Genomic DNA, 27,713 nt, shown 5'->3' on the forward strand with positions numbered 1-27,713 from the left:
GCTATAAATGACTAGGAAAATACAGCAGAACTCATGGTACAAACAGGGTTATGAGACACTGCAGCTTCTGTCTTGGCTTGTTCTATTGCTGACACTTTTCTATCCCTCCTCTCGGAGGAGTCAGGAACTTCTTGAACAGTCCTGGGTAAGTGTTCATGTGACAAGAGACTGAAACTCCTGCCAGCACTCATATGTGTAAGCCCTCTTTGGAGAAGCTCCTCCAATCCCAGTCAAGCCTTTAGAATAGGGATTGCAAACTTTTTCTATAATGTTGTTGTGTGTTGTTTAGTTACTAAGTCGTGTCCAACTCTTTGCCACCCCATGGACTGCAGCTGGCCAAGATCCTCTGTCCATGGGATTTTCCAGGCAAGGACACTGGAGTGGGTTGCCATTTCCCTCTCTAGGAGATCATCCCAACCCAGATTCAAACCAGAGTCTCCTGCACTGGCAGGCAGATTCTTTACTGCTAAGCTGCCAAGCCACATAGTAAACCCTTTAGGCGTTGTGGGTGACCTGAAAAAGTCCTGAAATCCACTGGTGAAGCGCAAAAGCAGCCAATAAGCAATACATAAACGAAAGAGCATGACTATGTCCCAGGAAAACTATTTATGGACACTGAAATGTGTATTTCACATCATTTTCAGGGTTATGAAAATTTCTTCTTTTTTTTTTTCACTTTTTTCCAGCTATTTTAAAGTGTGGAAATCATTCTCAGATTGTGACTCTTACAAAAACAGGCATTGGGTGGATTTAGCCCACTGCCATAGTTTGCCAAAACATCTTTCGGATGATAGAAACTTCACTGATAGATTGTAGCTTCATGAAAACTCAGCACCCCAACCACCTAGTTAAGCCACTCCTGGACTCCAAACTTTAGAAACAGTAAGACAATAAGTATGTGTTATTTTATGACGTTAATGGGATAATTTGTTATGAAGCAATAGATAATAATACACTGTCAGCCTGAATAAGAAAGTCAGACCCAAGCATATGCTTATTTGTACTTTAGATCTAACTTTTTAGACATAAAAAAAGTTGAAAGTAAAAGGATAAGAAAAATACCAGGCAAACAGTAAGCATAAGAGAGTGAGGACAAAATTGGTATCAGTGCAATAGATGTTAAAAAAATTTTACTAGAGACAAAGAAGAACGTAGGAAGTGAAAGTGGAGAGAGAAAAAGTTGGCTTAAAGCTCAACATTCAGAAAACGAAGATCATGGCATCTGGTCCCATCACTTCATGGGAAATAGATGGGGAAACAGTGGAAACAGTGTCAGACTTTATTTTTCTGGGCTCCAAAATCACTGCAGATGGTGACTGCAGCCCTGAAATTAAAAGACGCTTACTCCTTGGAAGGAAAGTTATGACCAACCTAGATAGCATATTGAAAATCAGAGACATTACTTTGCCAACAAAGGTCCGTCTAGTCAAGGCTATGGTTTTTCCTGTGGTCATGTATGGATGTGTGGCACCCTACTCCAGTACTCTTGCCTGGAGAGTCCCATGGATGGAGGAGCCTGGTACGCTGCAGTCCATGGGGTCGTGGGGGGTCGGATACGACTGAGCGGCTTCGCTTTCACTTTTTACTTTCATGCATTGGAGAAGGAAATGGCAACCCACTCCAGTGTTCTTGCCTGGAGAATCCCAGGGACGGGGGAGCCTTGTGGGCTGCTGTCTATGGGGTCGCACAGAGTCGGACACGACTGAAGTGACTTAGCTTAGCTTGTATGGATGTGAGAGTTGGACTGTGAAGAAGGCTGAGCACCAAAGAATTGATGCTTTTGAACTGTGGTGTTGAAGAAAACTCTTGAGAGTCCCTTGGACTGCAAGGAGATCCAACCAGTCCATTCTGAAGGAGATCAGCCCTGGGATTTCTTTGGAAGGAATGATGCTAAAGCTGAAACTCCAGTACTTTGGCCACCTCATGCACAGAGTTGACTCATTGGAAAAGACTCTGACGCTGGGAGGGATTGGGGGCAGGAGGAGAAGGGGACGACAGAGGATGAGATGGCTGGAGGGCATCACTGACTCAATGGACGTGGGTCTGGGTGAACTCCGGAGTTGGTGATGGACAGGGAGGCCTGGCGTGCTGCGATTCATGGGGTCGCAAACAGTCGGACACAACTGAGCGACTGAACTGAACTGACATCAAATATACACATCAAAGATACACATGTAGGGAATTTCCTAGAGCTCCAGTGGTTAGGACTTGGCGGGTTCACAGCAGCGGGGCAGGGATTCTATCCTTGGTCAGGGAACTAACATCCTGCATGCCCAGAGGCATGGCAAAGACAAAAAAAAAAAAAGACAAAAAACCCCCAAACACATGTATATTGCTAAGTGACAAAAGCAAGGTGAGTAGGTGGAGAGCTCAATTTTATGCAGGGAGGGGCGAGAAAACTGCATATGCATGAGTTTAGGAGTATAGAGAGGACTTCCTTGGTGGTCCAGTGGTTAAGAATCTGCCTTGTAATGCAGGGGACACTGGTTCCACCCCTGGTCTGGGAAGATTCCACGTGCCAAGGGACAACCGGGCTGGTGTGCCACAAATACTGAAGCCCACGCGCCCCAGAGCCCATCGTCCATGAGAGAAGCCACCACAACTGGCGTAGCCCGAGCCCCGCAACTAGAGAGTGGCCCCACTCCCCACAACTAGAGAGCAGCAATGAAGACCCAGCACAGCCCAAAAGTAGATAAATAATAAAATATTTATATACATTAAAAAGGTAAATAATAAAACATATTTTTTAAAAAAGAAGTACAGAGTTTTAGAAAGAAACACAAGAAATGAAGACACTGGTAACAGAAGTTTATTCTTATAAAGGAGGACTTTCATCTGCATGTTTTATATATTTATATTTTTCTGTTTTGAAATGACAAACACAGAAAGTTGTAAGCACCATACAAACATTTTTTTTCCTATACGCATTTGAGTGGTAGTTGCCAATATGCTGCCTGATCGCCTTCAAATACTTCACTGTGTATTTCCACACAAACAAGAACATTCTCTTGCATGTCCACTGTAAGGCCACAGTGAAAATCAGGAAATCTACATGGATGAATAACTATCATCTGTTCTGAAGACCCCATTTACCATGGTGCCAATGACTACTTTTCACTGCAAACCTGGGAATTTGTACCATAAGTGTATGTGGGTACATGTGAGCTTAGTTGCTCAGTGGTGTCCAACTCTTTGCGACCCCATGGACTGGAGCCCGCCAGGCTCCTCTGTCCATGGGATTCTCCAGGCAAAAATCCTGGAGTGGGTTGCCATTTCCTCCTCCAGGGGATCTTCCTGACCCAGGGATCAAGTCCGGGTATCTTGTGTTGCAGGCAGATTCTTTACCATCTGAGCCACCAGATCTGCTGTGTGTGTGTGTGCGTGCGTGTGTGTACATGTCTCTGGTAGCTCAGACGGTAAAGAATGCCTGCAATGTGGGAGACCTGAATTCGATCCCGGGGTTGGGAAGATCCCCTAGAGGAGGGCATGGCAACCCACTCCTGTATTCTTGCCTGGAGAATCCCCATGGACAGAGAAGTCTGGCAGGCTACAGTCCGTGGGGTCACAGAGTCTGACAGGACAGAGCAACTAAGCACAGCAGGAATATATCCTTGAACAGGCAAAAACAAAAAACAACAACAAAAATGAGCCCAGGGGACCAGGGGAATTCAGACTTTCCCGGGTCTTCCACTGGGAGAGGGGAGCCTTCATTCCACGATTCATCCAGAGACACACTCTCAAGAGCTGAACCTGGGGTGGGGTGACTTCAGCCGAAGGGTCTCAAGGGGCAGAAAAATGGGTCCAGAAAAGGCTGAAGCCCCGCGCAGCACGGCTGGTCTTCCCACCACCCCAGGTTCAGTCGGGAACCAGTTCCAGCTTGCTGAGCCTCTGTTCTTAAGCCGAGGCTCAGCAAGTTTTAAACTTCTGTAGCGGACATGGAATTTTCCAGGCAAGAACACTGGAGTGGGTTACCATTTCCTGCTGCTGCTGCTAAGTCACTTCAGTCGTGTCCGACTCTGTGCGACCCCATAGACAGCAGCCCACAAGGCTCCCCCGTCCCTGGGATTCTCCAGGCAAGAACACTGGAGTGGGTTGCCATTTCCTTCTCCAATACATGAAAGTGAAGAGTGAAAGTGAAGTCGCTCAGTCGTGTCCGACTCTTGGCGACCCCGTGGACTGCAGCGTACCAGGCTCCTCCATCCATGGGATTTTCCAGGCAAGAGTACTGGACTAGGCCAGGGGATTTTCCCAACCCAAGGATCAGAACCCACGTCTCTTACATCTTCCATGGATACGGAAGCTGGGTGCATCCCGCCAAGAGGCGCGGCCCCGGACTTTCCCAGAACCCGGCCCAGCCCTCCGTGCGCGGCTGGCACACTGCACCCTCCCGGCTCCATCCGCAGGTGACAACCCCGGCAGCTGCGAGCGCCTCGCTGAGAGGGTTGGGGGTGATCGTGTGGCCCTGACTACCCCCGGCCCCCACCAGAGCCCTTCAGTGGCGGCCCAGAGAACCCCTGAATCCAGATAATCCCAACCTGGAGGTCGCGGGGTGGGAGCAGTGGAGGGAGACTGGGCGTCTGCAGGGACCCAGCTCCCCCTTTCCCATAGAATCTCTGGTAAGACTGGGTTTGGGGTGGGACGCTCGCGGCCTTCGGGTGAGCCCGGAAGGACGAAGTGTGTGGACCCACTCGACATGGCAGACCCGCCCTTCGCGTCCAGCGTCTCCTCCGCGGTGAGGCTGGCGCTCCAGTGCGCTTCTGACCCGGGGCACAAAGGGCGGGAGCCTGTCCAGACCCGCATGCCAGAAGTCTAGGAGGCAGGTGAAGTCCGATTTGCTTCCGAACCCCTCCCCGCACGAGCCACCTGCAGCCGCCTGGAGGTGGGGGAAGCTGGGGAGAGACAAGAAGCTGGGGGTGCGCGCGGGGAGCCTGAAATTCACTCACCTGAGGTCCCCAAGGGACCTGATTGCAGACGAACCGATTGGGGGGTCTGTTACACGAGGGCGCCAAGGGATGGCTTGTGTATGTGTGTGTATATGTGCTCAATCGCTCGGTCGTGTCCGACTCTTTGCGACCCCATGGACTATAGCCTGTCAGGCTTTTCTGTCCATGCGATTTCCCTGGCAAGAATACTGGAGTGGGTTGCCGTGTCCTCCTCCGGGGATCTTCCGACCCTAGATTGAAACCGCAATTCCTGCATTGGCAGGCGGCTGGAGGCACCAGGGAAGCCAAGGGAGGGCTTAGAAAGGGAAAGTCGCACAGTTGTGTCGACTCTTTGGGACCCCATGGACTATACAGTCCATGGAATTCTCCAAGCCAGAATACTGGAGTGGGTAGCATTTCCCTCCTCCAGGCGATCTTCCCAACCCAGAGATTGAACCCAGGTCTCCCACATTGCGGGCGGATTCTTTACCAGCTGAGCCTCAGGGGAAGCCCAAGAATACTGCAGTGGGTAGCCTATCCCTTCTCCAGTGGATCTTCCCGACCCAGAAATTGAACCGGGGTTTCCTGCATTGGAGGTAGATTCTTTACTGAATTATCAGGGAAGCCCATAAGGGAGGGTCCCTCCAAACTCTTATCGGCTCACCCTCATCGCACTACCACCTGGCTGCTCCGCAAAGTGCAGCAGGAAGGCGAGTCAAAGCCCCAGCCCCCCCAGATCGCGACCGTCCCTAGGCCTCTAGGCACAGCACCTGCCTAGTTCTGGGAGATCTAGGCTCAGATCCGCCCCCGCTAGGGCATTGCTGTGTGACCTTTAATCAGTGTCTTCACCTCTCTGAACGTGCTACTCTCGTCTATATGAAGGAGACACTGACACAAGACAGGCGCACAGATGAGGGACTAAAGACTTTATTTGCCATCTAAGACCCCTGTCCCCGGTCTCCGCCAGCCCTCCTGGGAAGGCTCAGAAGATCTTCACCAACTCCAGCTGCAGGTCCCCGCCCACCTCCAACGCGCGCACGCGCCCTGGCGGGATCCGGTACCGGAAGTGGTGGTATTCAGAGTCTGCTATCACCACCTGCAGGGGCACGGGGACGCGGCTTAACGTTCCCCAGGCAACTGCGGGGTCATTCCAGCCTCGTACCCACGCGGCGACCTGGACACTCAGGGAACCCTGTCAGGCCCCAGGGCCCCTTTGGGCAAATGGCTACTGTTCACTGAAACCCCTTGTCCTGAGGATTAAATGAATTTATTGTTGACACCTGAGTGCTTTTAAGGTTTAGCTGTGGATGTGGTGTCCACATTGCCGGGGTTCATTGCCTCCCTCGACGTGCAGATTGGAAGTGAAGACTGCCTGGGTGGTAGAGGATCTGTAGCGACCACACCCTGCACTTTCCCTGTCTCCCAGTCCATCCATTCTTCTGCCCCAGAGCCGCTACGTCGGTCGCCAGTGGACAGAGAATAGGATCCAGGATGTCTACACCTCCCGGCTGGAAACCCACCTTTTGGGCACTTGGCTCTCCCTTTCTGGTCCTTGGCACTGCTACACGCCTGCCCTCTGACAGTAGTGAGCTTGCGCCAGGGGAGGTGAGGGATAGGGGAGGCCCTGCCCAGCCTTGGCCACACCTTTGCTCCCAACCTCTGCCAAGGGCCTTCCTGGCCTTGCCAAGGGAAGAGACGTGGGTGTTGGACCCCGCCCTGTGGAAGAGACACACCTTGAAGCCTTCTTCGGTGGCAATGAGGAGCACGTCGAAGGGCTGCCCTCTCTGGAAGGGAATGCCTGAGCCCCGCTCCTCTGCACCCCAGGTGCCGCGCTCCAGGGTGTTGAAGACCACCGTGGACTCGTCCAGGCGGGGGTTGAAATGCAGGGCGGCATCACTGCCTGGTTCCTCACCGCACAGCAGGTTCATGTAGAACCTGGCAGGTGGTGGAAGAGAGGGGCATCCGATAGAGAATTAACCCTTTGCCAGAGCATATTTAGAGGGACCTGAGAGCCACAATCAGGGGGAAAGGGGTGGTGGACTGGAGGCCATGGAGCCCAGATTGCAGGGCACCCGAAAACCAACTGGGGACCTGGACACACATCCACCTAGACCAGGGCCTGGGTCCCCCTCATTTCCAGAGTTTGAGAGGACCAAGGAGTCATGGTCCTGAAGACGAGAGTGCTCCCAGTTCCCAGAGGGCTGAGAACAAGGCGAGGGACCCCAGTATTCCCGGGCACCGTAGATTCTCAGAAATTCTGAAGACTCGACCCAGGTAGTCGTAGGATTGATTGCTTAGGCCTTCCATATACCGAGGGCACCTCTGATTCACAGAGGTGCCCTCAGCATATGCCCTGATTCCAAAGTGGCTGTGGTCTCAGACTGGAAGTCATATCATTGCCCTGGAATGCCCAGATTCTTACAATGATGTAGGGACCCCACCTTCACAGTCATGGGACAGATAAGTGAAGACATCAGATTCCAGAAGGGCAGAAATAGCCTGGGGATTCCAAGATCCTGGTGGGCAAAGTTGGCCTGGGGCTTTGTTCTTTGGGCTGTAAAAGTGGGGTTCACTGAACCTGGAAACCTCCCACCTGTTACCGCTGAGGCTCGGGGGTCTCACCTGCCAGCCTTGTCGGGGACTAAACCACGAATTCTCAACACAGTGCCCACTCGGATGCCCTCGGGCAGCGAGGTCTTGTGGGGGACATTCTGCAGCAGCCAGAGTGGATCAGGGAGGCAGAGGAGAGAGACAAGTGGGTCAGCTGTGTGGAGAACATGACCAGGACGCAGAGCAGCAGAATCAGAGAGAAGAAAGGGCACAGAGACACGGGAAAGAGAACCGGGGGTGCAGAGGAACACAGAGACTCAGCAGGAAGATACTCAGAGGGACAGAAAGATAGACAGTAAGGGGAACCAATGGGGGGAGGGGGGAGAGCGTGGGGATGGATTGGGTGAACCCAGAAACGGCAGCCCAGAACATTCTGGCACAACGGAACACCCGCTTTCTCCCTGAAACAGGAGCCCTCAGCCAAGCCCCAGCCCCTCCCCTCTGCCAGTGCAGCCTTGGGTCCAAACCCCTCAAGCCCCGACACTGCGAGCACTCACAAAGCTCCCGGCCATGGCTGGAACAGCGGGACGGCAGTGGCAGTGGGGGCGTGGCTGCTGGGACCTTAAATCAAAGCAGGGTGTGCCTGGCCCTGGTGACTCAGCCTTTCCACACCCACCACCCACACCTGGCACAGACCCTGGGGCCATGCTGGCCCAGCACCCTCTTTCTAGGGCCTCTGATGCCCCTGCCATCCTGAGGATTCCCAGGTGTACGGTCCCTCCCCTTTGAGCTAATAGTGATAGAGACAGTTAACAATAATAACCATACCAGCACAGCACACAGCGTGGAAGGCTTGTTGAGACACCATCCCTCCAGCCCTACCTTCCTGCTGCCTGGTGGAGAGAGAAGACTCACATCCATTCCATCATGGAAAATCTGAGTCCTGAGAGGCGAAGCTGTGAGCTCAAACTCTGCGCCCTCTCTCCCAGGTTAGGACCTGCTGCCTAGGGCTAAGGATGGGTCTCCCCTGAAATTCCAGTTGATGCTCCTGTAATATAATAATAACCATGGCAACAGGATAATGATAGGAAAGGCAGCTAAGAGGACAGGATATTCTGCCCAGTGGTCAAAGCTGTATCCTTGGTGCCTAGTGCAGTGCCTGGCACACAGTAAGTGCTCAGTAAATGTGGATGAAAGAAAGAAGGAAAGATAATGAGAAGTGCCACTGACAAAGCCTCGGGCTTGCCTAGCATGTGGGAGAGACCACTGATCTCTGACAGGCCACTGAGCATAGGGCCCCTGATCACCCTTATCTGACAGATAAGGAAACTGAGGCTCAGAAAGGAGAAGCAGTTTGCCCAAGAAACACAACTAAGTAGAACCATGTAGACTGTGTGTCTGGCTTTCTTCATCTCTGGAAGTTCCTCTCTGGTTTTTTCTGTCTCCAGGATGCCCTAGACTCCCTTGTCTCTGGCTGTCTTGTGTCTCTGTCTCCCCCTGTCTCTGACTCTCTCTCTCTCTCTCTCATGTGTTCCTGTCTGTTTCTCTTCTTTGAGCCTCTCTCCTTCCAGAATTGCTTCTTCTCTCCCACCTGGTGTTCAGGACCAGGGATGGGGGAGGGGGAAGAGGACCACCCAGACTCAGATTAAAGGAGATAAAAAAGTGGGAACCCCAGGTCCATTTCCAGTTCCCACAGCCCAAGACGCCAGGAGGGGAACACAGGTATGAAGGGTAGGGTGAGAAAGAGAATCCTGGAAAGGGTTTGAGGCTAGAGACAGATGGGTCCCCCTAGGGTAAAGCAATTGGAGAGTCATTGACCGAAACTTCTAGACGTGAATAGCAGGACAACAAAGGGAGGAAGCTGGGCTCTGCTCAGACCAGATATTTCTCGTTCCTGAAGTCAGGAGACCTCCCCGACCACGTGTGCACAGAAAAGGGTCCTTGCAGGCCAATGGGGGAGCAATGTCAAGGGATGCTGTACCCAGAAGCCTTTGTGGTAGGATCCATCTTGACCAAGAGACGTGTGCGTGCACATCGAAGGATCCTGAGATTACCAAATGCGGATTGTGAACCAGGCAAATCAAAATGATTGGCCAAAGGAAAACTGGCAGAAATGCCCCATATAAGTCACTTAAAATACAATGTGGGCGCCACTCAGGGACTTTCCCTCTGAGTCTGCCCATTTGTCCTTCCACACATGCAGTACTCCTCCTCTTAATAAACACTTTACTTGCTTCACTACTTCCATCCTTGTGGAAATTCTTTTCTGCAAAGTCAAAGGACCAGGGCCCTTGTCACTGACCACTGGTCTCATTGCTAGGATCTGGTGCTCTCACCGCCAAAACTCAGCCTCAGTCTCTGGCTGGGAACCCAAGCCCTGCTTCAAGCCGTTGCCACCCGAGATCAGGTTCTGGAAGGCAGGGAACAGGGGAGGTGTGGGGCTGAGCAGAAACCCCTCCTAGCAGCTTAGCAGCCCACAACTCCGTGTCCCTCTCCCCACCCCACCTACCCTCCCAGTTGGTACCCCACCCAGCAGAGGGAGAAGAGGCCTGGGGCCGAGCCAGGAATGGAGACTTTGGGTGGAGACAAGACAACTCAGAAATTGGTCCACCGCCCTCAGCCTCTCAGGCCTGCCAGCCTCCCTCCAGCCCCATCACCGCACAGTTGGTACAGCTGAGGGTAGGGGCGTGGCAAGCTTCTCAGATAGGGAGGGTGGGCAGCTGCATTTAGGTGGGGGCTGCAGGCACCCCCATTTGGCAGAGAACAAAGTGGGCTTAGAGAGAGCCAGCCTTTCTCCAAGGCCTCATGGAAAGGGTAGGGCCAGCGCCTGGTCTGTGTGCCAAGGACACCCCACATCATGATTTTAATTAGAGAGAGTAGTAGGGTTGGAGGTGGTAACACCAGCATCTATTCGGGTGGAGAGTTTCCCAGAATGATGGGTTCTGTTACTCAGATCCATAATCGGGTCCCCTTTGTAGGCCTCCTTCCATACATTGCTGTGTATCCTGGTAGCTCATCTTTGTCTTGATTTCTTCATTGTCTCTGGCTGTTTCTTCACATGCTGCCAACCTGTACGTCCAGACTTGTTTTTGATGTTTGGTCAGATATTTGCCTTCAATCTGTCATCAGTTTGATTGCTGGTTCACTTCTCATAACTCAGATATGGACACCCTGGATGCATTCTATCAGTTCTGGAATAATACACTTGGTAGCACTTTTTTTTTTCACTTCTAAATAAGCTGGGCTTCCCTGGTGGCTCAGATGGTAAAGTGACTGCCTGCAATATGGGAGGCCCGGGTTCGATCCCTGGCTTGGGAAGATCCCCTGGAGAAGGAAATGGCAATCCACTCCAGTGCTCTTGCGTGGAAAATCCCATGGACAGAGGAGCCTGGTAGGCTACAGTTCTACCAGGGGTCCAAAGAGTCGGACACAGCTGAGCAACTTCACTTCACTTCAAATAAGTGGTGAACGTGCTTATTTCCCAAGACTCTTTTTGTTTCCCCAAGCTGTATGTCACATTCATAAATTATCCAGATTTTAACAGAATACTTCCCTGAGCCTTGACAATATACAGACCTGGGCAACCACTACCCCAGTTAAGGTTTAATCAAGGCAGCTTGACCCCCTCCACCTGCCCCAGGACACAGTGTCATTCCTCAGCAGTTAGGAGCCAACGTGTTCATTTGCCATGAAAATAAAAGAAGGATGCCCAGTGGGCCGAGCATGCTGACTTTCCTCTCCTTCAGGAATAACTGGGGCAAAAAATAAATATTCATTACACCCATGGTGGTTGTGGCAATTGACAAGCCCAGGCTCTGTCCACGTCAGCTTCTTGATGACTTCAGGTCAGTTTTCATATTCAGTGAAGATAATTCAGGGGCTGCTTTGGTATTGTAAATTAGTTTACCAACGAGGAAAGTGGCATGTTTTCAAAATTTGATTAAAGCCCTGCCATGCTTGGCTTGCAGGATCTTATTCCACCACCAGAAACTGACCTCGGACCCTTGGCAATGAAAGCACCAAGTCTTAACCACCGGACCCCCAGGGAATGCAGGGAATGCTCCCAAACCTGACTCTTCCTTAAGCAATTAAGTCCATTGGATAGCTTTTCGTTTTATTTATAAAGATAGTAAGTTGTACCAATCCAATCACTTGCTAAGAAGGAGAATTTTCAGTCATAGTTGGAGGGGGAGGGGACTGAGGGGCGCTGCTCCCCTAGGGCTGGATCAGCTGGGATATCAAAAGGAACCCTGAGAAGGGTGCTCAGTAGAGGCTGACCCTCGGGATAGGAGTAAAGGGAGGACCCCAACCCCACCTGGAGGAGGTGTCCATGCAGGGCAAGGGGGCGGCCAGATGAGAGTCGGGGGAGGAAATGCCCTGTGGTTGTCATGGATGGAGGCAGGTACAAATTCGGACCAAAGAAATGCACCATGATGCTGAACTGGAATTTGAGGTGTCCTTTTGAACTAATGATTTCATGAGTTGGGGGGTTTTTTTGAAGGGGGTTCTTTCAATTTTTTAAAAAAATTCTGTTAAAATAGAAAACCATGGAATTTACCTTTTTTTTTTTTGGCTGCTAGGCTTGCAGGATCTTAGTTCCCCCGTAGGGATTGAACCAGCACCCCCTGCATTGGAAGGTAAAGTCTTAACCAGGGAAGTCCCTTTCAACCATTTTTTAAAAGTTTATTTATTTTTAACTGAAGGATAATTGCTTTATAGTATTGTGTTGGCTTCTACCAAGCATCAGCATGAATCAGTCATAGGTTTACCCATGTCCCCTCCCACTTGAACATTCCTCCCACCTCCTTCCCCATCTCACTCCTCCAGGTTGTTACCAAGCCTCGGTTTGAGCTCCCTGAGTCATTAACGGTTTTTTAAATGTACAGTTTGGACTTTCCCTGGTGGTCTAGCAAATAAGACTCCACACTCCCAATGCCTGGGATGCAGGTTCTATCCCTGGTCAGGGGAACTAAGCTCTCACATGCCAGGCATGCAGGGGTGGAAGAATAAAAACTAAAAAAATAAATGTACAGTTCAGCGGCACTGGTGGTAGAGAATCCCCCCACCAATGCAAAAGATGCAAGAGACATGGGTTCCATCCCCAGGTAGGGAAGATCTCCTGGAGTAGAAAGTAGTAAACCACTCCTGTATTCTTGCCTGGAAAATCCCATGGGCAGAGGAACCTGGTGGGCTATAGTCCATGAGGCTACGAAGATTTGGACACGACCGAACACATGGACACACACACACAAGCATATTCACACTGAATATCCCCAGATGAGGACTTGGAGAGCAATGGCGACAAGAAGAACCTCCCTGGAGGCGGAACCAGAGCCAGTCTTTGGTCTTCATGTCCAGTGGGCTTGATCTATGCCATGGGCCAGTGTCTGCTGCAAGTTTCCACGCTCCCCTGTTTCTGAATAAGAAGCCTCTCCCACCTTAGTGTATTGGGTGTCTGGGCCCAGACTCAGCTGGGCTTGACAAAGAGGAATATGTCTTCCCCCAAAATCCTGGACTCTGTGTTGGACATGGAGCTTAAACTTGTCTGCCCTGGGCAGGGAGGTGAATGGTCTGGGTAGGAGAAGAACAGTACATGTGAATCTCATTGTAGCCAAAGGGGTCGACTGTAGCAGGAAGCTCCTGTTGACCATCCACTATTTATTATCTTTCGTTCTTTCTTTCTTCCTTACTTCCTCCCTCTCTTCCTTATTTCTTTCTTTCTATTTTTGGCCGCACTGCACAGTCTCCACAGTCAAAGCTCCGAGTCCTTAATCACAGGACCGCCAGGGAATTCCTATCACTTTCTTTCTTAGTCAAAGACTCTTGACTCAATCCAGGATGGCAACGTGGCTGTTGCAGTTCCCAGGGTTCCAGTTACTTTGGTTGTGAAGCTGATTGCCCCAAAGCCTTGCAGCTTCAGATGACCATTGGGGGTGGGGCTCATGGCTGCTATAGGTCAAGAGTTTGGATGGGGCACATGGGAATGGCTTGTCTTAGTCCATGATGTCTGGGCAACCTCTAGTGCTAGAGGCTGGGATCATCTGGACCACCTGCACTTACCCTCCCTAGGAAGCCTGAGCATCCTCAGAGAAACCAGACTACCTCCATGGCAGCCCAGGGCTCCAAAAGCTAGTGCCCCTTCAGCTAACCTGGTGAAACCTGCCTCTTCATTTCTTTTTAATGATTTTTAATTTTTTTTAACATTTACATGATTTGAATGGATATTAATATGATGTGTGCCAATTGCTACTTTATTTACTTATTTATTGGAATTTAGTTGCTTTAAAATGTTGTCTTAGTGTCTGCTATACAGCATAGTGAATCAGCTATATGTTTACATCAGTTCAGTTCAGTTCAGTCGCTCAGTCATGTTCAACTCTTTGGGACCCCATGAATCGCAGCACGCCAGGCCTCCCTGTCCATCACCAACTCCTGGAGTTCACTCAGACTCACGTCCATCAAGTCAGTGATGCCCTCCAGCCATCTCATCCTCTGTCGTCCCCTTCTCCTCCTGCCCCCAATCCCTCCCAGCATCAGAGTCTTTTCCAATGAGTCAACTCTTCGCATGAGGTGGCCAAAGTACTGGAGTTTCAGCTTTAGCATCATTCCTTCCAAAGAAATCCCAGGGCTGATCTCCTTCAGAATGGACTGGTTGGATCTCCTTGCAATCCCCTCTTTTTTGGATTTCCTTCCCATTTAGGTCACCACAGAGCACTGAGTAGAGTTCTCTGTGCTATCCAGTAGGTTTTCATTAGTTATCAATAGTGTATACATGTCAGTCCCAATCTCTCAATTCATTCCACCCTCCCTTTGCCCACTTGGTGTCCATACGTTTGTTCTCTACATCTGTGTCTCTATTTCTGCTTTGCAAATAGGTTCATCTGTACTGTTTTTCTAGATTCCTGGTATATGTGCTAATGTATGATGTTTGTTTTTCTCTAACTTCACTTCGTATATCACTCCCTAGGTCCATCCATTATTTATCATAGATTATAAATAAATAATCTATTTATTGCTACTTCTGGATTTTCTGTAGGGGCATTATATATTGACTCCCACTCAGGTGCGACAGGTGACACTGGTTTAATCCCTGGGTTGAGAAGATCCCCTGGAGGAGGACGTGGCAACCCACTCCAGTATTCTTGCCTGGGAAATCCCACCAACAGAGAAGCCTGGTGGGCTACAGTCCATGGGCTCAATAAGAGTCGGACATGACTAAAGCGACTGAACGGGCACACACAAAAAGGGAGAGGGTGTGGCTCTCTTTCATCTCCTCTCCTCCTCCCTACTGCTGGGTTCATGTGCCCTCTTATCATTTACCAACAGACTTTAAAGTCATCATGGCTAGAGTAGTGTTCAGTGTTCACATTCATGTGACTCTGTTGGCACAATTCTCCAGCCAGCCGTGTGATGTATCTGTGAAGGTTCTCCTTGGTGTATAACTTTGTGTTCTCCCTGGAATTAGCGATCATCTTGTTTTGTATTTGTTTAGCTTTCTCTGTGCGTGCGTGTGTGCTCAGTTGTGTCTGACTCTGCGACCCCATGGGCTGTAGCCCATCAGGCTTCTCTGTCCATGCAGTTTTCCAAGCAAGAATGCTGGAGTGGGTTGCCATTTCCTCCTCCAGGGGATCTTCCTGACCTGGGGATCGAACCCGTCTCCTGCCTCTCCTTCACTACAGGTGAATTCTTTACCTCTGAGCCACAGGGGAAGCCCTCAGTACTTTCAGATGCACCCCATTTTCCATCAGTTTCACTTTCTCAGAGATTTTGCCCAAAACTTCCCTTTACTCCAGTCCTCTATTTCCTCCTCGGTGGAAAGGTGGTTGAAGGCCCCAGGTAGCTGTCTTTGTGCACAGCTGTCACTTCTCAGCCTCACATTTTTAGTCCTGGAGAAGCACCTGGTGCCATGGCTTCCTGGGCTGGGCTGTTCGGCAGTTCTGAATGAATGAGTTTCTTCTCCACTTTTTCAACTCCAGCCTGGGATTCAATTCCTGGGGTCTACTAAGTTACCATATATTCAGTACCTAAATCTGTCTTCTCTCTTTTTCTTTGTCCTTGAGGGCTTACACCTTGAAAAAATCCTTTAGGGACTTCCATGGTGGTCCAGTGGCTAAGACCCTGTGCTCCCAATGCAGGGGTTCCTGGTTCAATCCCTGGTCAGGGAACTAGATCCTGTGTACCGCAATTAAGACCCAGCACAGCCAAATTAATTAATTAAAATATGTTCTAAAAGTCCTTTAAAACATAATGATTTAAGGGCCAGAAGTCTGAGATCATTTTTTTTTTTTTTTGGCTCTGCATCTCCTGACTACGTGAACTGAAGACAGTTGCTTTTCTCTTTATGTTGGTGAATTGGGGGTAACAGTGGTCGCTACTGCATAGATAAGATAATATTAGAGTGAGAGACTAAACGGTGAAAGTCGATAAAGTGCCTAGAGCTGTGTGACACACACCAGGATATGCTGTTTGCACTGGAGTGGCTGCTGCTCGTGGATTTCACATTATACATTATTGCTGATTGGCACATCACTCCAACCTCAAAGCTTAAAATAACCATTTCCTTTTGCTCAAGGATCCTGTGAGTGAGGAATTCAAACAGGGTATAGTTTGTTTCAGCTTTTCAATGTCAGGGGCCGTAGCTGGGAAGACTTAGTGGTTGTGGTTGATGTGAAAGCTTGGGGCTGGATCATCTGGAGACTTATTCACTCAAAAGTCCACCTGTAAGTCAATGCTGGTGGTTGACTGGGATCTCAGCTGCATGGACCGGTGGACATGAACACTTTCTGGATGGCTTGCACTTCCTCATAATATGGCTGCTCACATAGCAGCTCAGGGTTCCAAAAGGACCATCCCAGGTCACAGAATGGCAACCTTTCCTGACACAGTCCCACTTCTGCTGTACTCCATTGGTTACAAATGGATCAGAAGCCCACCCTGACCCAAGCAGAGGTGCTGTAGGATACCCATCCCCCCTCTGTGGGAAAATTGCCAAAGTCGTATATCATAGAAAAGCCTGTGGGACATGAAATAGTCTTGTGGCCATCTTTGGAAACTACAATTCATCATATTTCTCAAACGTTTATATATATATATGTAAATTTTTATTTATTTATTTATTTTTGGCTGTGCTGGGTCTTCATTGCTGCGAGGGCTTTCTCTAGTTGCAGTGCGTGGTCTTCTCATCGCAGTGGCTTCTCTTGTTGCAGAGCGTGGGCTCTAGGGTATGTGGCCTCAGTAGTTTTGGCTCCAAGGCTCTAGAGCACAGGCTCAATAGTTGTGGTGCACAGGCTTAGGTGCTCCGTAGCATATGCCGTCTTCCCAGACCAGGGATAGAACCCATGTCTCCTGCATTGGCAGGTGGATTCTTTACCACTGAGCCACCAGGGAAGCCTGCCTTAAAAAAATTTTTTTTTAATTTATTTGGCTGCATCAGGTCTTAGCTGCTCTGTAGCATGTGGGATCTTAGTTACCCAATCAGGGATCAGACCTGGGTCCCTGCAATGGGAGCATGGAGTCTTAGCCACTGGGACACCAGGGAAAGGGAAGTCCCCTTTCCTAGTTTTCTTGCCTACCAGGGCCACAATGCTTGTAGATACTCAAATGACAGCAGATTATGGTCTGCACATCTCTTGTCTTGCCTGACTTCATGATCAGACCTTTGTAATGCACTTTGTTATTGTCAGAAGGTCCCTGGTGGCTCAGATGGTAGAGAATTTGCCTATAGTATGGAGATCCGGGTTTGATCCCTGGGTCAGGAAGGAAGATCTGGAGAAGGGAATGGCTACCCCCTCCAGTATTCTTGCCTGAAGAATTCCCATGGACAGAGGAGCCTGGCGGGCTACAGTCCATGGGGTCACAAAGAGTCAGACACGACTGAGTGACTAATACTTGTTATTATCATTGGAAACATTTTTTCTCTCAGTTAATTGTATATACCTGTAAATTGTCTCGGAGAAGGCAATGGCACCCCACTCCAGTACTCTTGCCTGGAAAATCCCATGGACGGAGGAGCCTGGTAGGCTGCAGTCCGTGGGATCGCAAAGAGTCGGACACGACTGAGCGACTTCACTTTCACTTTCACTCTCATGCATTGGAGAAGGAAATGGCAACCCACTCCCAGGAACAGAGGAGCCTGGTGGGCTGCCGTCTATGGGGTCACACAGAGTCGGACACAACTGAAGTGACTTAGCAGCAGCAGCAGCAGCAGTAAATTGTCTTACTGTAGAGGTTATCAAGCATACAAAAGTCAACAAAACATAGGAAAATAAATCTCTCTGCACCTCCCAACCAGCACAACAGCTGCCAAACCATAGCCAATCTTGCCTGATCTGCATGTGTACCCACCTTCTATCTAGTAAAGATAATATTCTTTATTTTTGATATAATATTAAAGTCAATCTTTTAAAGTGCACAGTATTGCACCAGGAACTCTGTTCAATATTATGTAACAACCTAAATGGGAAAAGAATTTGAAAAAGAATAGATATACATATTTGATATACAATAGATATACAACTTGAAAAAGAATAGATATACATATTTGATATACAATAGATATACAATTTGAAAAAGAATACATATAACTGAATCACTTTGCTATATATTTGAAACTAACACAACATTGTTAATCAACTACACTCCAATATAAAATAAAAAGTTTTAAAAAGTGCACAATTCGGTGGGTTTTGCTATCTTCACAGGTTGTACAAGCATCACCACTATCTAATTCCAAATATCCTCTCACCCCTCAAAAGACCCCACACATAGCAGCAGTCACTCTCCATTCTCCCCTCCTCCCAGCTTTTGGCAACCACTGTCTCCATGAATTTGTCTTTTCTGGATATTTCCTATGGAATCATGCAATATATGGCTTTTTAGGTCTGACTTCTTTCACTTAGCAGTGCTTTCAAGGATCATCCATCTTTCAGCATGGATTTGTACTTCGTCTGTTTCTACTGCTGATAATTTTCCATTGTGTAGATATACCATATTTATACCATTATTTATACCTTATCCATCATTAGTTGATGGATAATTGGAATGTTTTCACATTTTGATAATGAATACTTTGCTTCAACTATTATAAATAATACTTCCATGAGCATTTTTATTTCTTATTATTTGCCAGGCTGTGCAGCTTGTGGGATCTTGGTTCCCTGACTTGGAATTGAACTGAGGCTCCAGCAATGAAAGTCCAGCAGAGTCTGAGCCGCTGGGCTACCAGGGAATTCCCAATATAAAAGTTTTTGTGTGGATATATGTTACCATTTTTCTTGTGTATCTACCAAGAAAGGGACAACAACCAAGGAACGGGGTTGCTGGTCACTGGGTAAGTTCACGTTTAATCTTTGGGGAACTGCTGGAGTGTTTTCTATAGCTGCACTATTTTACATTCCCACCAGCAAATTAAGAGGGTTCCAGTTTCTCTATATCCTTCTTTAGGAAATGTTTACTTATTTATTTGGCTGTGTAAAGTCTTAGTTGCAGCATGCAGGATCCAGTTCCCTGACCAGGCATCGAACGGCATCGAACCCAGGCCCCTTGCATTGGGAGCTCGGAGTCTTAGCCACTGGACCATCAGGGAAATCCCTTTCTCCATGTCCTTACCTGTACTTGTTATTATCTATCTTTTTTATTGTTGCCATCCTAGTGGGCTAAAATGATTGTTTTGTAAGATGTTAACTTTGATGTATTAAGTATGTGTAAAGTTTTAAAGAACTTTGGCATATTAAAATACCTAACTGAATAGCCTTGTGATTCCAACTTAAAGTATATAACTGAGTTATGGTTTATACTTGTGAATTTTACTTTACAATTTCTAAAAACAGTGCTGGGACATTTAAAAGGACTACAGACTACTTAAGATTCACTATATTTTTTCTTCTTTTTTTTAAATTGAAGGATAGTTGATTTATAATGTTGTGTTAGTTTCAGGTCTACAGCAAAGTGATTAAGTGATAAATACAGGTGTGTATATATATATATGAATATATAGGGCTTCCCTGGTGGCTGAGATGGTAATGAATTCACCTGCAATGCCGGAGACCTGAGTTCGATCCCTGGGTCAGGAAGATCCCCTGGAGAAGGGAATGGCTACCCACTCCAGTATTCTTGCCTGGAGAATTCCAGGGACCGAGGAGCCTGGTGGGCTGCAGTCCATTGGGTCGCTAAGAGTTGGACACGACTGAGTGACTTCACTCTCACTTTTCACTTTCCTGCATTGGAGAAGGAAATGGCAACCCACTCCAGTGTTCTTGCCTGGAGAATCCCAGGGACGGGGGAGCCTCATGGGCTGACGTCTATGGGGTCACACAGAGTCGGACATGACTGAAGTGACTTAGCAGCAGCAGCAGGGCTTCCCTGGTGGCTGAGATAGGAGACCTGAGTTCAATCCCTGGATCAGGAAGATCCCCTGGAGAAGGGAATAGCTACCCACTCCAGTATTCTTGCCCGGAGAATTCCAGGGACCGAGGAGCCTGGCGGGCTACAATCCATGGGGTCCTAAAGAATCAGACATGGCAGAGCGAGTAACACTTTCACTTCACTTTCATGAATTCTTTCTCAGATTCTTTTTCATTATAGCTTATTACATGGTATTGAACATAGTTCCCTGTGCTATACAGTAGGTCCTTGTTGTTCATCTGTTTTAAAAAATAATTGTATTCATTTATTTGGCTGTGCTGAGTCTTCATGGCTACAGGAGGGTTTTTCTCTGGTTGTGGCGAGTGGGGGCTCCTCTGTAGCTGTGGCGCTCAGACTTCTCACTGCAGTGGCTTCTCCTGTTGCAGAACACGGGCTCCAGGGCGCATAGGCTTAGCAGTTGCAGCACGCAGGCTCCAGAGTTCAGGCTCAGTAGTTGTGGCAAATGGGCTCAGTTGCCCCTCGGCATGTGGACTCTTCCCAAAACAGGGATGGAACCTGTGCTCCATGCATTGGCAGGCAGATTCCTTCCCACTGGGCCACTAGGGAAGCCTTGTTTACCCATCTTATATGTAGTGGGGTGTATCTGTTAACCCCAAACTCCTAATTCATCCCTCTCTCCCCCTTTCCCCCTTGATAACTATAAATTTGCTTTCTATGTCTGTGAAGATTCCCTATATTTTGATATCACTGAAACATTTGGAAACAATTGGAAACTTACAGAATAGTTTGTAAGTTTGTATTAGTTTGTATTTGCAAATACAGGACTATGTAAGTCAGTTGCCAATAGACAGCCCCACCATCCTCAAATACGCTAATGAGTGTGTGTGAGGGGTACACAAGGACGCTCACTCACACCCACCAACATCAGGGGTTCACCCTAGAGCCCCTACTGCCACCTGACCTTCAGACCCCATTCCAGTTCTGCCTGTGGTGCCACCGAGCAGCTGGTAGCAGAGGACTCAGTTCAGAAACTGGCATTGATTTGGTTGTCACATATTCTTAGTTTCTGTCCCCTTCAGTCTGGAACAGTTCCTCAGTCTTTCTTTCTTTCAAGACCTTGACATGTTAGAAGGTTACAGGTTGATGTTTCCTTGTCCTTCGATTTTGGGGGCAGAAGCGTCACTGTGTGCACCTATGAAGCTGCTCACAACCTCCAGGTATCCTGTTGCTGGTGATGTGGACTCTGAACATGTGATTAGCAGTACCTGCCAGGTTTCTCCACCATCGAGTTACCCTTTGGTCTTTGGTCATTAGTAAACATTTCATAGGGAAGCACTTAGAACTTAGTGCAAACATTCTTCATTCCATTTTTTATCATTTCTCTCCTTTCCTTATGCACATCTGCTATAGACTGAATGTTTATGTTCCTCCCCCTAAATCCCCATGTTGAAACCTAATCCCCAGTGCCATGGTATTTGGAAGTGGAGCCTTTAGGAGGAGATAAAGGGCTTCCCTGGTAGCTCAGACAATAAAAAATCTGCCTGCAAGGAAAAGACCCAGGTTCAATACCTGGATCCTGAAGATCCCCTGGAAGAGGGTATGGCAATCCACCCCAGTATTCTTGCCAGGAGAATCCCATGGACCGGGGAGCCTGGCAGGCTACAGTCTACGGGGTCACAAAGAGTCAGATACGACTGAGCGACTAATGCATACAAGGTCATGAGACAGAGGCCTTATGAGTGGGAGTCTCTTATAAAGGGACCCAGAGGGTCAGCCTTGATGGTCCAGTGGTTAAGACTCCACGCTCCCAGTGCAGAGGGCCCAGGTTTGATCCCTGGTCAGGGAACTAGAGTCCACATGCCACAGCTAAAGATTTTGCATGCCGTGATGAAGATCAAAGATCCTGTGTGCCGAAACTAAGATCCGGAACAGCCAAATAAATATAAATCTTTAAAAAAAAATCCACCTGCCAATGCAGGGGACCCAGGGTCAATCCCCGGTCTGGGAAGATCCCACACATCGGGAAGCGACAAAGCTCTCGAGCTGCAGTGACTGAAGCCTGTGCACCCAGAGCCCGTGCTCCACAAAAGAAACAGCCACGGCAATGAGAGGCCCGCGTGCTGCAACTAGAGAGCAGCCCTGCTCAACACAACTAGAGAAAACCCACGTGTAGCAACGAAGACCCCGCACAGCCAAAAATAAATAAATAAAAATTTAAAAATAAATAAAGGGACCTAGAGAGTGCCTTGACCCTCTAGTCATGGGGGGATCGGTGAGAACCAGCAATTGAAAGGTTGTTGTTGAATCACGCGAAGACACCGGGATTCTTGGCCCCCAGAGGAGAAGAATTCAATCCGGGGCCAGAGACGAGGCCTGATCGCTCAGAGCTTTTGTGTAATAAAGTTTTATTAAAGTATAAAGGAGATAGAGAAAGCTTCTGACATAGGCATCAGAAGCGGGCAGAAAGAGTACCCGCTTGCTAGTGTTAACAATGAAGTTATATAATCCAAAGGATGTCTGAGGTTGTAAAGACCTCATCAGACCCACTCCCATCATTAACATTTTAAGATAACACTGTCCTCAGGCAGGATACATCCTTGTAAAGACCAGGTCTACTCCCATAATTTACCTTTTAAGATAACAGAAGGTTTAATCCAGAGACTGTCCTTAGGCAGGATACATTATTGTTATACAATCCTAAGGAATGTGGAGAAAGAAAAAGGTTTGTCCTTTCTTCCTCCTTGAGAATTCCAGACCCCTCTCTCCTTGGGGACCCCTAGACTCCCTATCAACCTGCCTAGGAAATGACTCTCTCACAATCAGGCTCTCAGTGATGATAATGGCACCTTGGTCTTGGACTTCTCGGCCACCAGAACCATGAGAAATAAATTTCTTCTTTTTTTTTAATATGCAATGTTTTACTAGCTGCATACATTTCAACAAACAAGTTGGGGACACAGATTTGGCTATTTAGATTATTAAAAGTATTTATTACAAGGTTTCTTTTCCTATATTTAAGAGAAAACACATGACTGGAAATATTGAGATGGAAACTGGGTTAAACCAATTCCCAAGTCCTTATCAAGTAATTCATCAATAAAGGAAAATATACTTTAGAACTAAAAATTAGGGAAGCCTATACACAATTTAGATAGGGGTGGGAGAGAAAAATAAATCAAAATGAAGTCAGATCATTTACATTTTATAGCCTTCAATCCAGCACATAAAACTGTACTATTTAATGTATTTCTCCATGAACTTTTTGTGAAATTCAGATCGGAAGCGTATCATTTACAAATCTTTTGTCTTTCTTCTGATCATGTACACCTTTTGCACAGTTCTTGAAGATAACGTCATCATCTCACCTTCTTTTAACTTTGAAGTTGGCCTGAGGCTGGGATGGGCCAGTGAGATTAAGAAGAACGAATCCTTTCTTCTTTAGCCTTTTGTTCTTGTTCCTTCCTGGCCTGCTCTTCAGCTCTTTCTGTTTTAATTTTTTCCAGCTCTGCAAGAAGAGCTGCAGTATCATCATCATCACTCTCCTCTTCAAAATCTTCATCTTCATCTTCCTCATCTGTCAGTGGATCGTCTGCATCAAGGTTGGCAGCAGGAATCTGGTCCAGTCGAGGCTTCTTTGACACTGAAGAGGAGGTTGTATGTTCTCGGGTTGGCTGACCTCTTGTTTTTTTCTCTTGCAGCAGCTCTCTCTCTCTTCTCCAACTCTCTCCTGAAGTCACGGTTTCGAACCTCTTCAGGGGCATCCCGAGTGGTCTGTCTATATTTTATCTTTGTATGAGAGGGTAGGTCTCTGCTTGAATACTGCTTTGACAGTTGGCTCAAATCACCCTCACCTTTTCCTCTTCCACCTCTTGCAGGTTCAAAAGTTGGCCGAGCTGCTGTTGTCATCTTTTATGTTTGGCCGAACTCTGACGCTTCTACCTCCGGAGATCATACAGACACCATCATGACTCTCTGCTCCCCGAGAAATAAATTTCTGTTGTTTGTAAGCCATCTGGGCAATGATATTCTAGGGCTGTCACAGTGGCCCTAGCAGAATAAGACAACATCAGTACGGGCTCATGGCTTCCTATTCTAGTCATGGTGTTATCACTCAGGAGTCTCATGGTCCCAGATTCAGTCTGTGGGAGTCCTTCAAGTGATTCAAGTGAGTTCATACACCTGCCCCAGATGCCCCATCCTTTTGTAAGTGCTTCCTTCTTCTCTGACACAAGCAGTTGTTCCCAGCACATCTTGTATGCTCCCTGTCTGAGCCTGGGAAGCGGTCATTTCTACAGCAGTTCCTTCAGTAGAGAAAGATACGGTCCTTAGGAACCAAGATCTGGGTGCCAGTGTGTGAAAAGGGAAAGTGTTAGTTGCTCAGTCGTGTCTGACTCTTTGTGACCCCATGGACTGTAGCCTGCCAGGTTCCTCTGTCCATGGGATGCTCCAGCAAGAATACTGGGGTGGGTAGAACTCCCTTCTCCAGGGTATCTTCCCCACCCAGGGATCAAACTCAGATCTCCTGCACTGCAGGCAGATTCTTTACCATTGGAGCCACCAGGGAAGCCTGAGTGCAAGTGTGCTCACTGCCATTCAGATGTCTCTGCTCCCAGGCCCTCTGGGGAGACCAGGTGGGAATACAAGAAGTCAAGTGTATGTCCACATATGGTAGGGTAGGCAAAATTTTACCTCTATCTTCCTTTTTTTTTTCTTTTGGCAAGGCCTGAGAATTAAACTGACATACCAAATCAACACAGAAGAAATGAATACACATTTAAAAGTTTTACATGATCCTGGAGCCCACATAAGGAAATAAACACAAAGAAGCAGCTACACCTACAAGTTAAGAACAATGAAAGGCATTGTGGAAAAGTAACTAAACTAATACGTGGGGAGGTAAAGGAAGATAGGAATCTTTTTTTTTTTTTTGGCTGCAATGGCCATGTATGATCTTAGTTCCCCTGAAGTGGGAGTGCAGAGTCTTAACCACTGGATTGCCAGGGAAGTCCCAGACAAGAATTATTTTAACAAGGCCTCCCTAGGTTCTCACCTTGCTGATAAAATTGTTACTTTCTTAGGGCACAAGTAGAGCATCTTTCACTTGGCAGTTTTTATCTCCTGTTTTCAGGAGAAAAGTGGAGATTAGAATGACCTTCCTGTATTTGCTGTTTTTCAAGTGCTGAAAGCTCAAAATAATCCTTATACCAAAGGGCATATTTTGGGTGACATATTTGTCACCTTTCAACACACACAGGTATTTACAACTGACTTTCTCTTTTGTGTGTATATAATGCTCATCGATCACAGAGGGCAAGTATGACTCCACTTATACAAGGTACCCAGAGCAGCCAAATTCAGAGACAGGAAGTAGAATGGTGGTGGTCAGGGGCTGGGGATAGGGGAAGAGAAAGTGAGTGTTTAGTGGGTACAAGTTTCAGTTGGGGAAGGTGAAAAAGTGCTGGAGATGTTGGTGGTAAGGGGTGCACAACATGGGAATGTACTTAAGGCCACTGAACTGTACATTTAAAAAATAGTTAGAATGGGGGACCCCCCTGGTGGGCCAGTGGATGAGAACCTGCTTTCCAGTACAGGGGACATGGGATCGATCCCTGGTCGGGGAACTAGTCCCACATGCAGCAGGGCAACTAAGCCGCAACTAACACCTGACTCAGGCAAGTAAATACATACATTTTTAAAAATAAATTAAAAAGAAAAGTCCAATTTGGGGGCGTTTCCTTGTAGCCTAGTGGTTAGGATTCAGAGCTTTCCCTGTCGAGGGCCCAGGGCAATTCCCAATCCAGGAATAAGATCCTGCAAGCCCAGTGCATCAAGGCCAAAAAAAAGAAAAAAATTAACAAAAAAAGAAAACAATCAGATTTTTAAAACGTCATTTTCCTCACTGGGAAGGTAATTTACAAAACCAAAGCAGCTCCTGGGACATCTTCACTGAATATGAAAACCAACCCAAAGTCGCCAAGAAGCTGACACTGACACACCTGGGATTTTCAATTCCTGGAACCGCTGTGGGGGCACTTAGTATTACTTCTGGCCCCAGTTGTTTCTTTTTATTTTTTCTGATCTGGGTCTTCACGGCTGTGTGCCGGCTTTCGCTAGTTGTACTGCACGGACTTCTCTTGTTGCGGAGTATGGGGTCTAGAGCTCTTAGCAGTGGTAGCACACATCGCCCCAGTTGTTTCTTTTTATGTATTTCATCTTTTGGCTGTGGTGGGTCTTCATTGCTGCACCCAGGCTTTCTCTGTTTGCAGAGAGTGGGGGCTACTCACTAGCTGTGGTGGCCAGCTTCTCACTGCAGTGGCTTCTCTTTTATGGAGGATGGGCTCTAGGCACACAGGCTTTAGTAGTTGAAGCACAAGGGCCCTAGAGCGTGGGCTCGGTAGCTGTGGCCCACGGATTAGTTGCTCCATGGCGTGGGGGCTCTTCCAGGACCAGGGATCAAACCAGTGTCCCTTGCATTGCAAGGCAGATTCTTAACCAACCACTGGACCACCAGGGAAGCCCTCCCCCAGTTATTTCTGCAGGAGGTAATTCTGGAAGGTGGAAGGAGAGACACACACAACCTGCTGGGCATCCTTCTTTTTATTTTCATGGCAAATGAACGTGTTGGCTCAATACTAAGGAATAACGGTGTGTCCTGGGGTAGATGCAAGGGGCAGACTTTTTCAGGAGATAAACCTTGATTGGGGTGGTGGTTGTCCGGGTGTGTATATCATTAAGACTCATGGAACTATTCTGTTGAAACCTGGGTGATCTGATTTATGAGTGTAGCATATGGCTTGGAAAAACAAAAAGAGTATTGGGAAATAACTACATTCACCACTTATTTAGAAGTTAAAAAAAAAGATACTAAGTATATTATTTCCAAACTGATAGAAGATAATCAACACAGATGAATAAGAATGCATCCCACATCTGAATTATGAGAAATAAACCAGGAATCAAACTGGTAACAGATTGAATGCCTCATTTGACCAAACATCAAAAACAAGCCTGGACGTGCAGGTTGGAAGCATGTGGAGAAATATCCAGAGACAATGAAGAAATCAGGAAAAGATAAACTGCCAGGATACACAGCAATATACAGAATGACATATACAAAAGGCACATGATTACTGATCAGAATAACAGAACCCATCATTCTGGGAAACTCTCCATCTGAACAGACGTCGATGTCACCGCCTCAAAACCCACAGTCCTCTCCAGATTGAAAAATACTTTTATTTATTTTATTTTGGGTGTGCTGGGTCTTTGTTGCAGTGTGTAGGCTTCTCTAACTTCAGTGTCCCAGCTGAGCTGCCACGTCTGGGATCTTAGTTCACTGACCAGGGGGCGAACGCAGGCCCTCTGCATTGGAAGTGCAGAGTCTTAGCCATTGGACCAAATAGGGAAGTCCTTGTCCTCTCTATTTAAAATCTCCACGAGGTAGGTGTCCTTGGCACACAGATCAGCTCCAGCCCCTGGCCCCGTCCTCCCCATGAGGCCTTGGGGAGATGCTGGCCCTCTCTAAGCCCACTTTCTCTTCTGCCAAATGGAGGTGACTGTAGCCCCCACCCAAATGCAGTTTCCCACCCTTGCTTTCTGAGACGCTTGCCCCCCCAGCTGCACCAACTGTGCAGTGATGGGGCTGAAGGCTGGGAGGCTGAGGGCGGTGGATCAGGTTCTGACTCTGCTTGTCTCCACCCAAAGTCTCCATTCCCGACTCAGCCCCGGGCCTTTTCTCCCTCTGCTGGGTGGGGCACCAACAGGGGTGGGTGGGGTGGGGAGATGGAAATGGAGTGGTAGGCTGCCCGGGCTTCTAGGAGGAGTTTCTGCTCAGCTCCCCAATGCCCTGTTCCCTGCCTTCCAGAACCCTCTATCAAC

The 27,713-nt window shown here is 48.0% G+C and overlaps 1 protein-coding gene and 1 pseudogene across 1 annotated transcript; both read right to left on the reverse strand.

The window, feature by feature from the left end:
• Nucleotides 1–5,831: 5,831 nt before the first annotated feature.
• Nucleotides 5,832–8,083, reverse strand: LOC113875747 (galectin-7-like). Its single transcript, XM_027514438.1, has 4 exons — nt 8,030–8,083; nt 7,545–7,633; nt 6,656–6,857; nt 5,832–6,018 (listed from the first exon to the last, which is right to left on the reverse strand). Exons 1-4 carry the CDS (start codon nt 8,042–8,044, stop codon nt 5,905–5,907), a joined length of 420 nt encoding a protein of 139 aa, XP_027370239.1. The 5' UTR covers nt 8,045–8,083; the 3' UTR covers nt 5,832–5,904.
• Nucleotides 8,084–22,822: 14,739 nt separating this feature from the next.
• On the reverse strand, nt 22,823–23,787 carry LOC113875748 (annotated as a pseudogene).
• Between the last annotated feature and the right edge of the window lie 3,926 nt (nt 23,788–27,713).

The sequence above is a fragment of the Bos indicus x Bos taurus genome, chromosome 18 (assembly GCF_003369695.1).
Source record: "Bos indicus x Bos taurus breed Angus x Brahman F1 hybrid chromosome 18, Bos_hybrid_MaternalHap_v2.0, whole genome shotgun sequence".
Lineage (NCBI taxonomy): Eukaryota > Metazoa > Chordata > Mammalia > Artiodactyla > Bovidae > Bos > Bos indicus x Bos taurus.

Coding starts and splice junctions, on each gene's coding strand:
- LOC113875747 (XM_027514438.1), bottom strand. Junction 6,858..7,544: donor GTCCCCGACAAGGCTGGCAG/GTGAGACCCCCG, acceptor ACCACCTGCCAG/GTTCTACATGAACCTGCTGT. Junction 6,019..6,655: donor CCACCGAAGAAGGCTTCAAG/GTGTGTCTCTTC, acceptor GTGCCCCTGCAG/GTGGTGATAGCAGACTCTGA.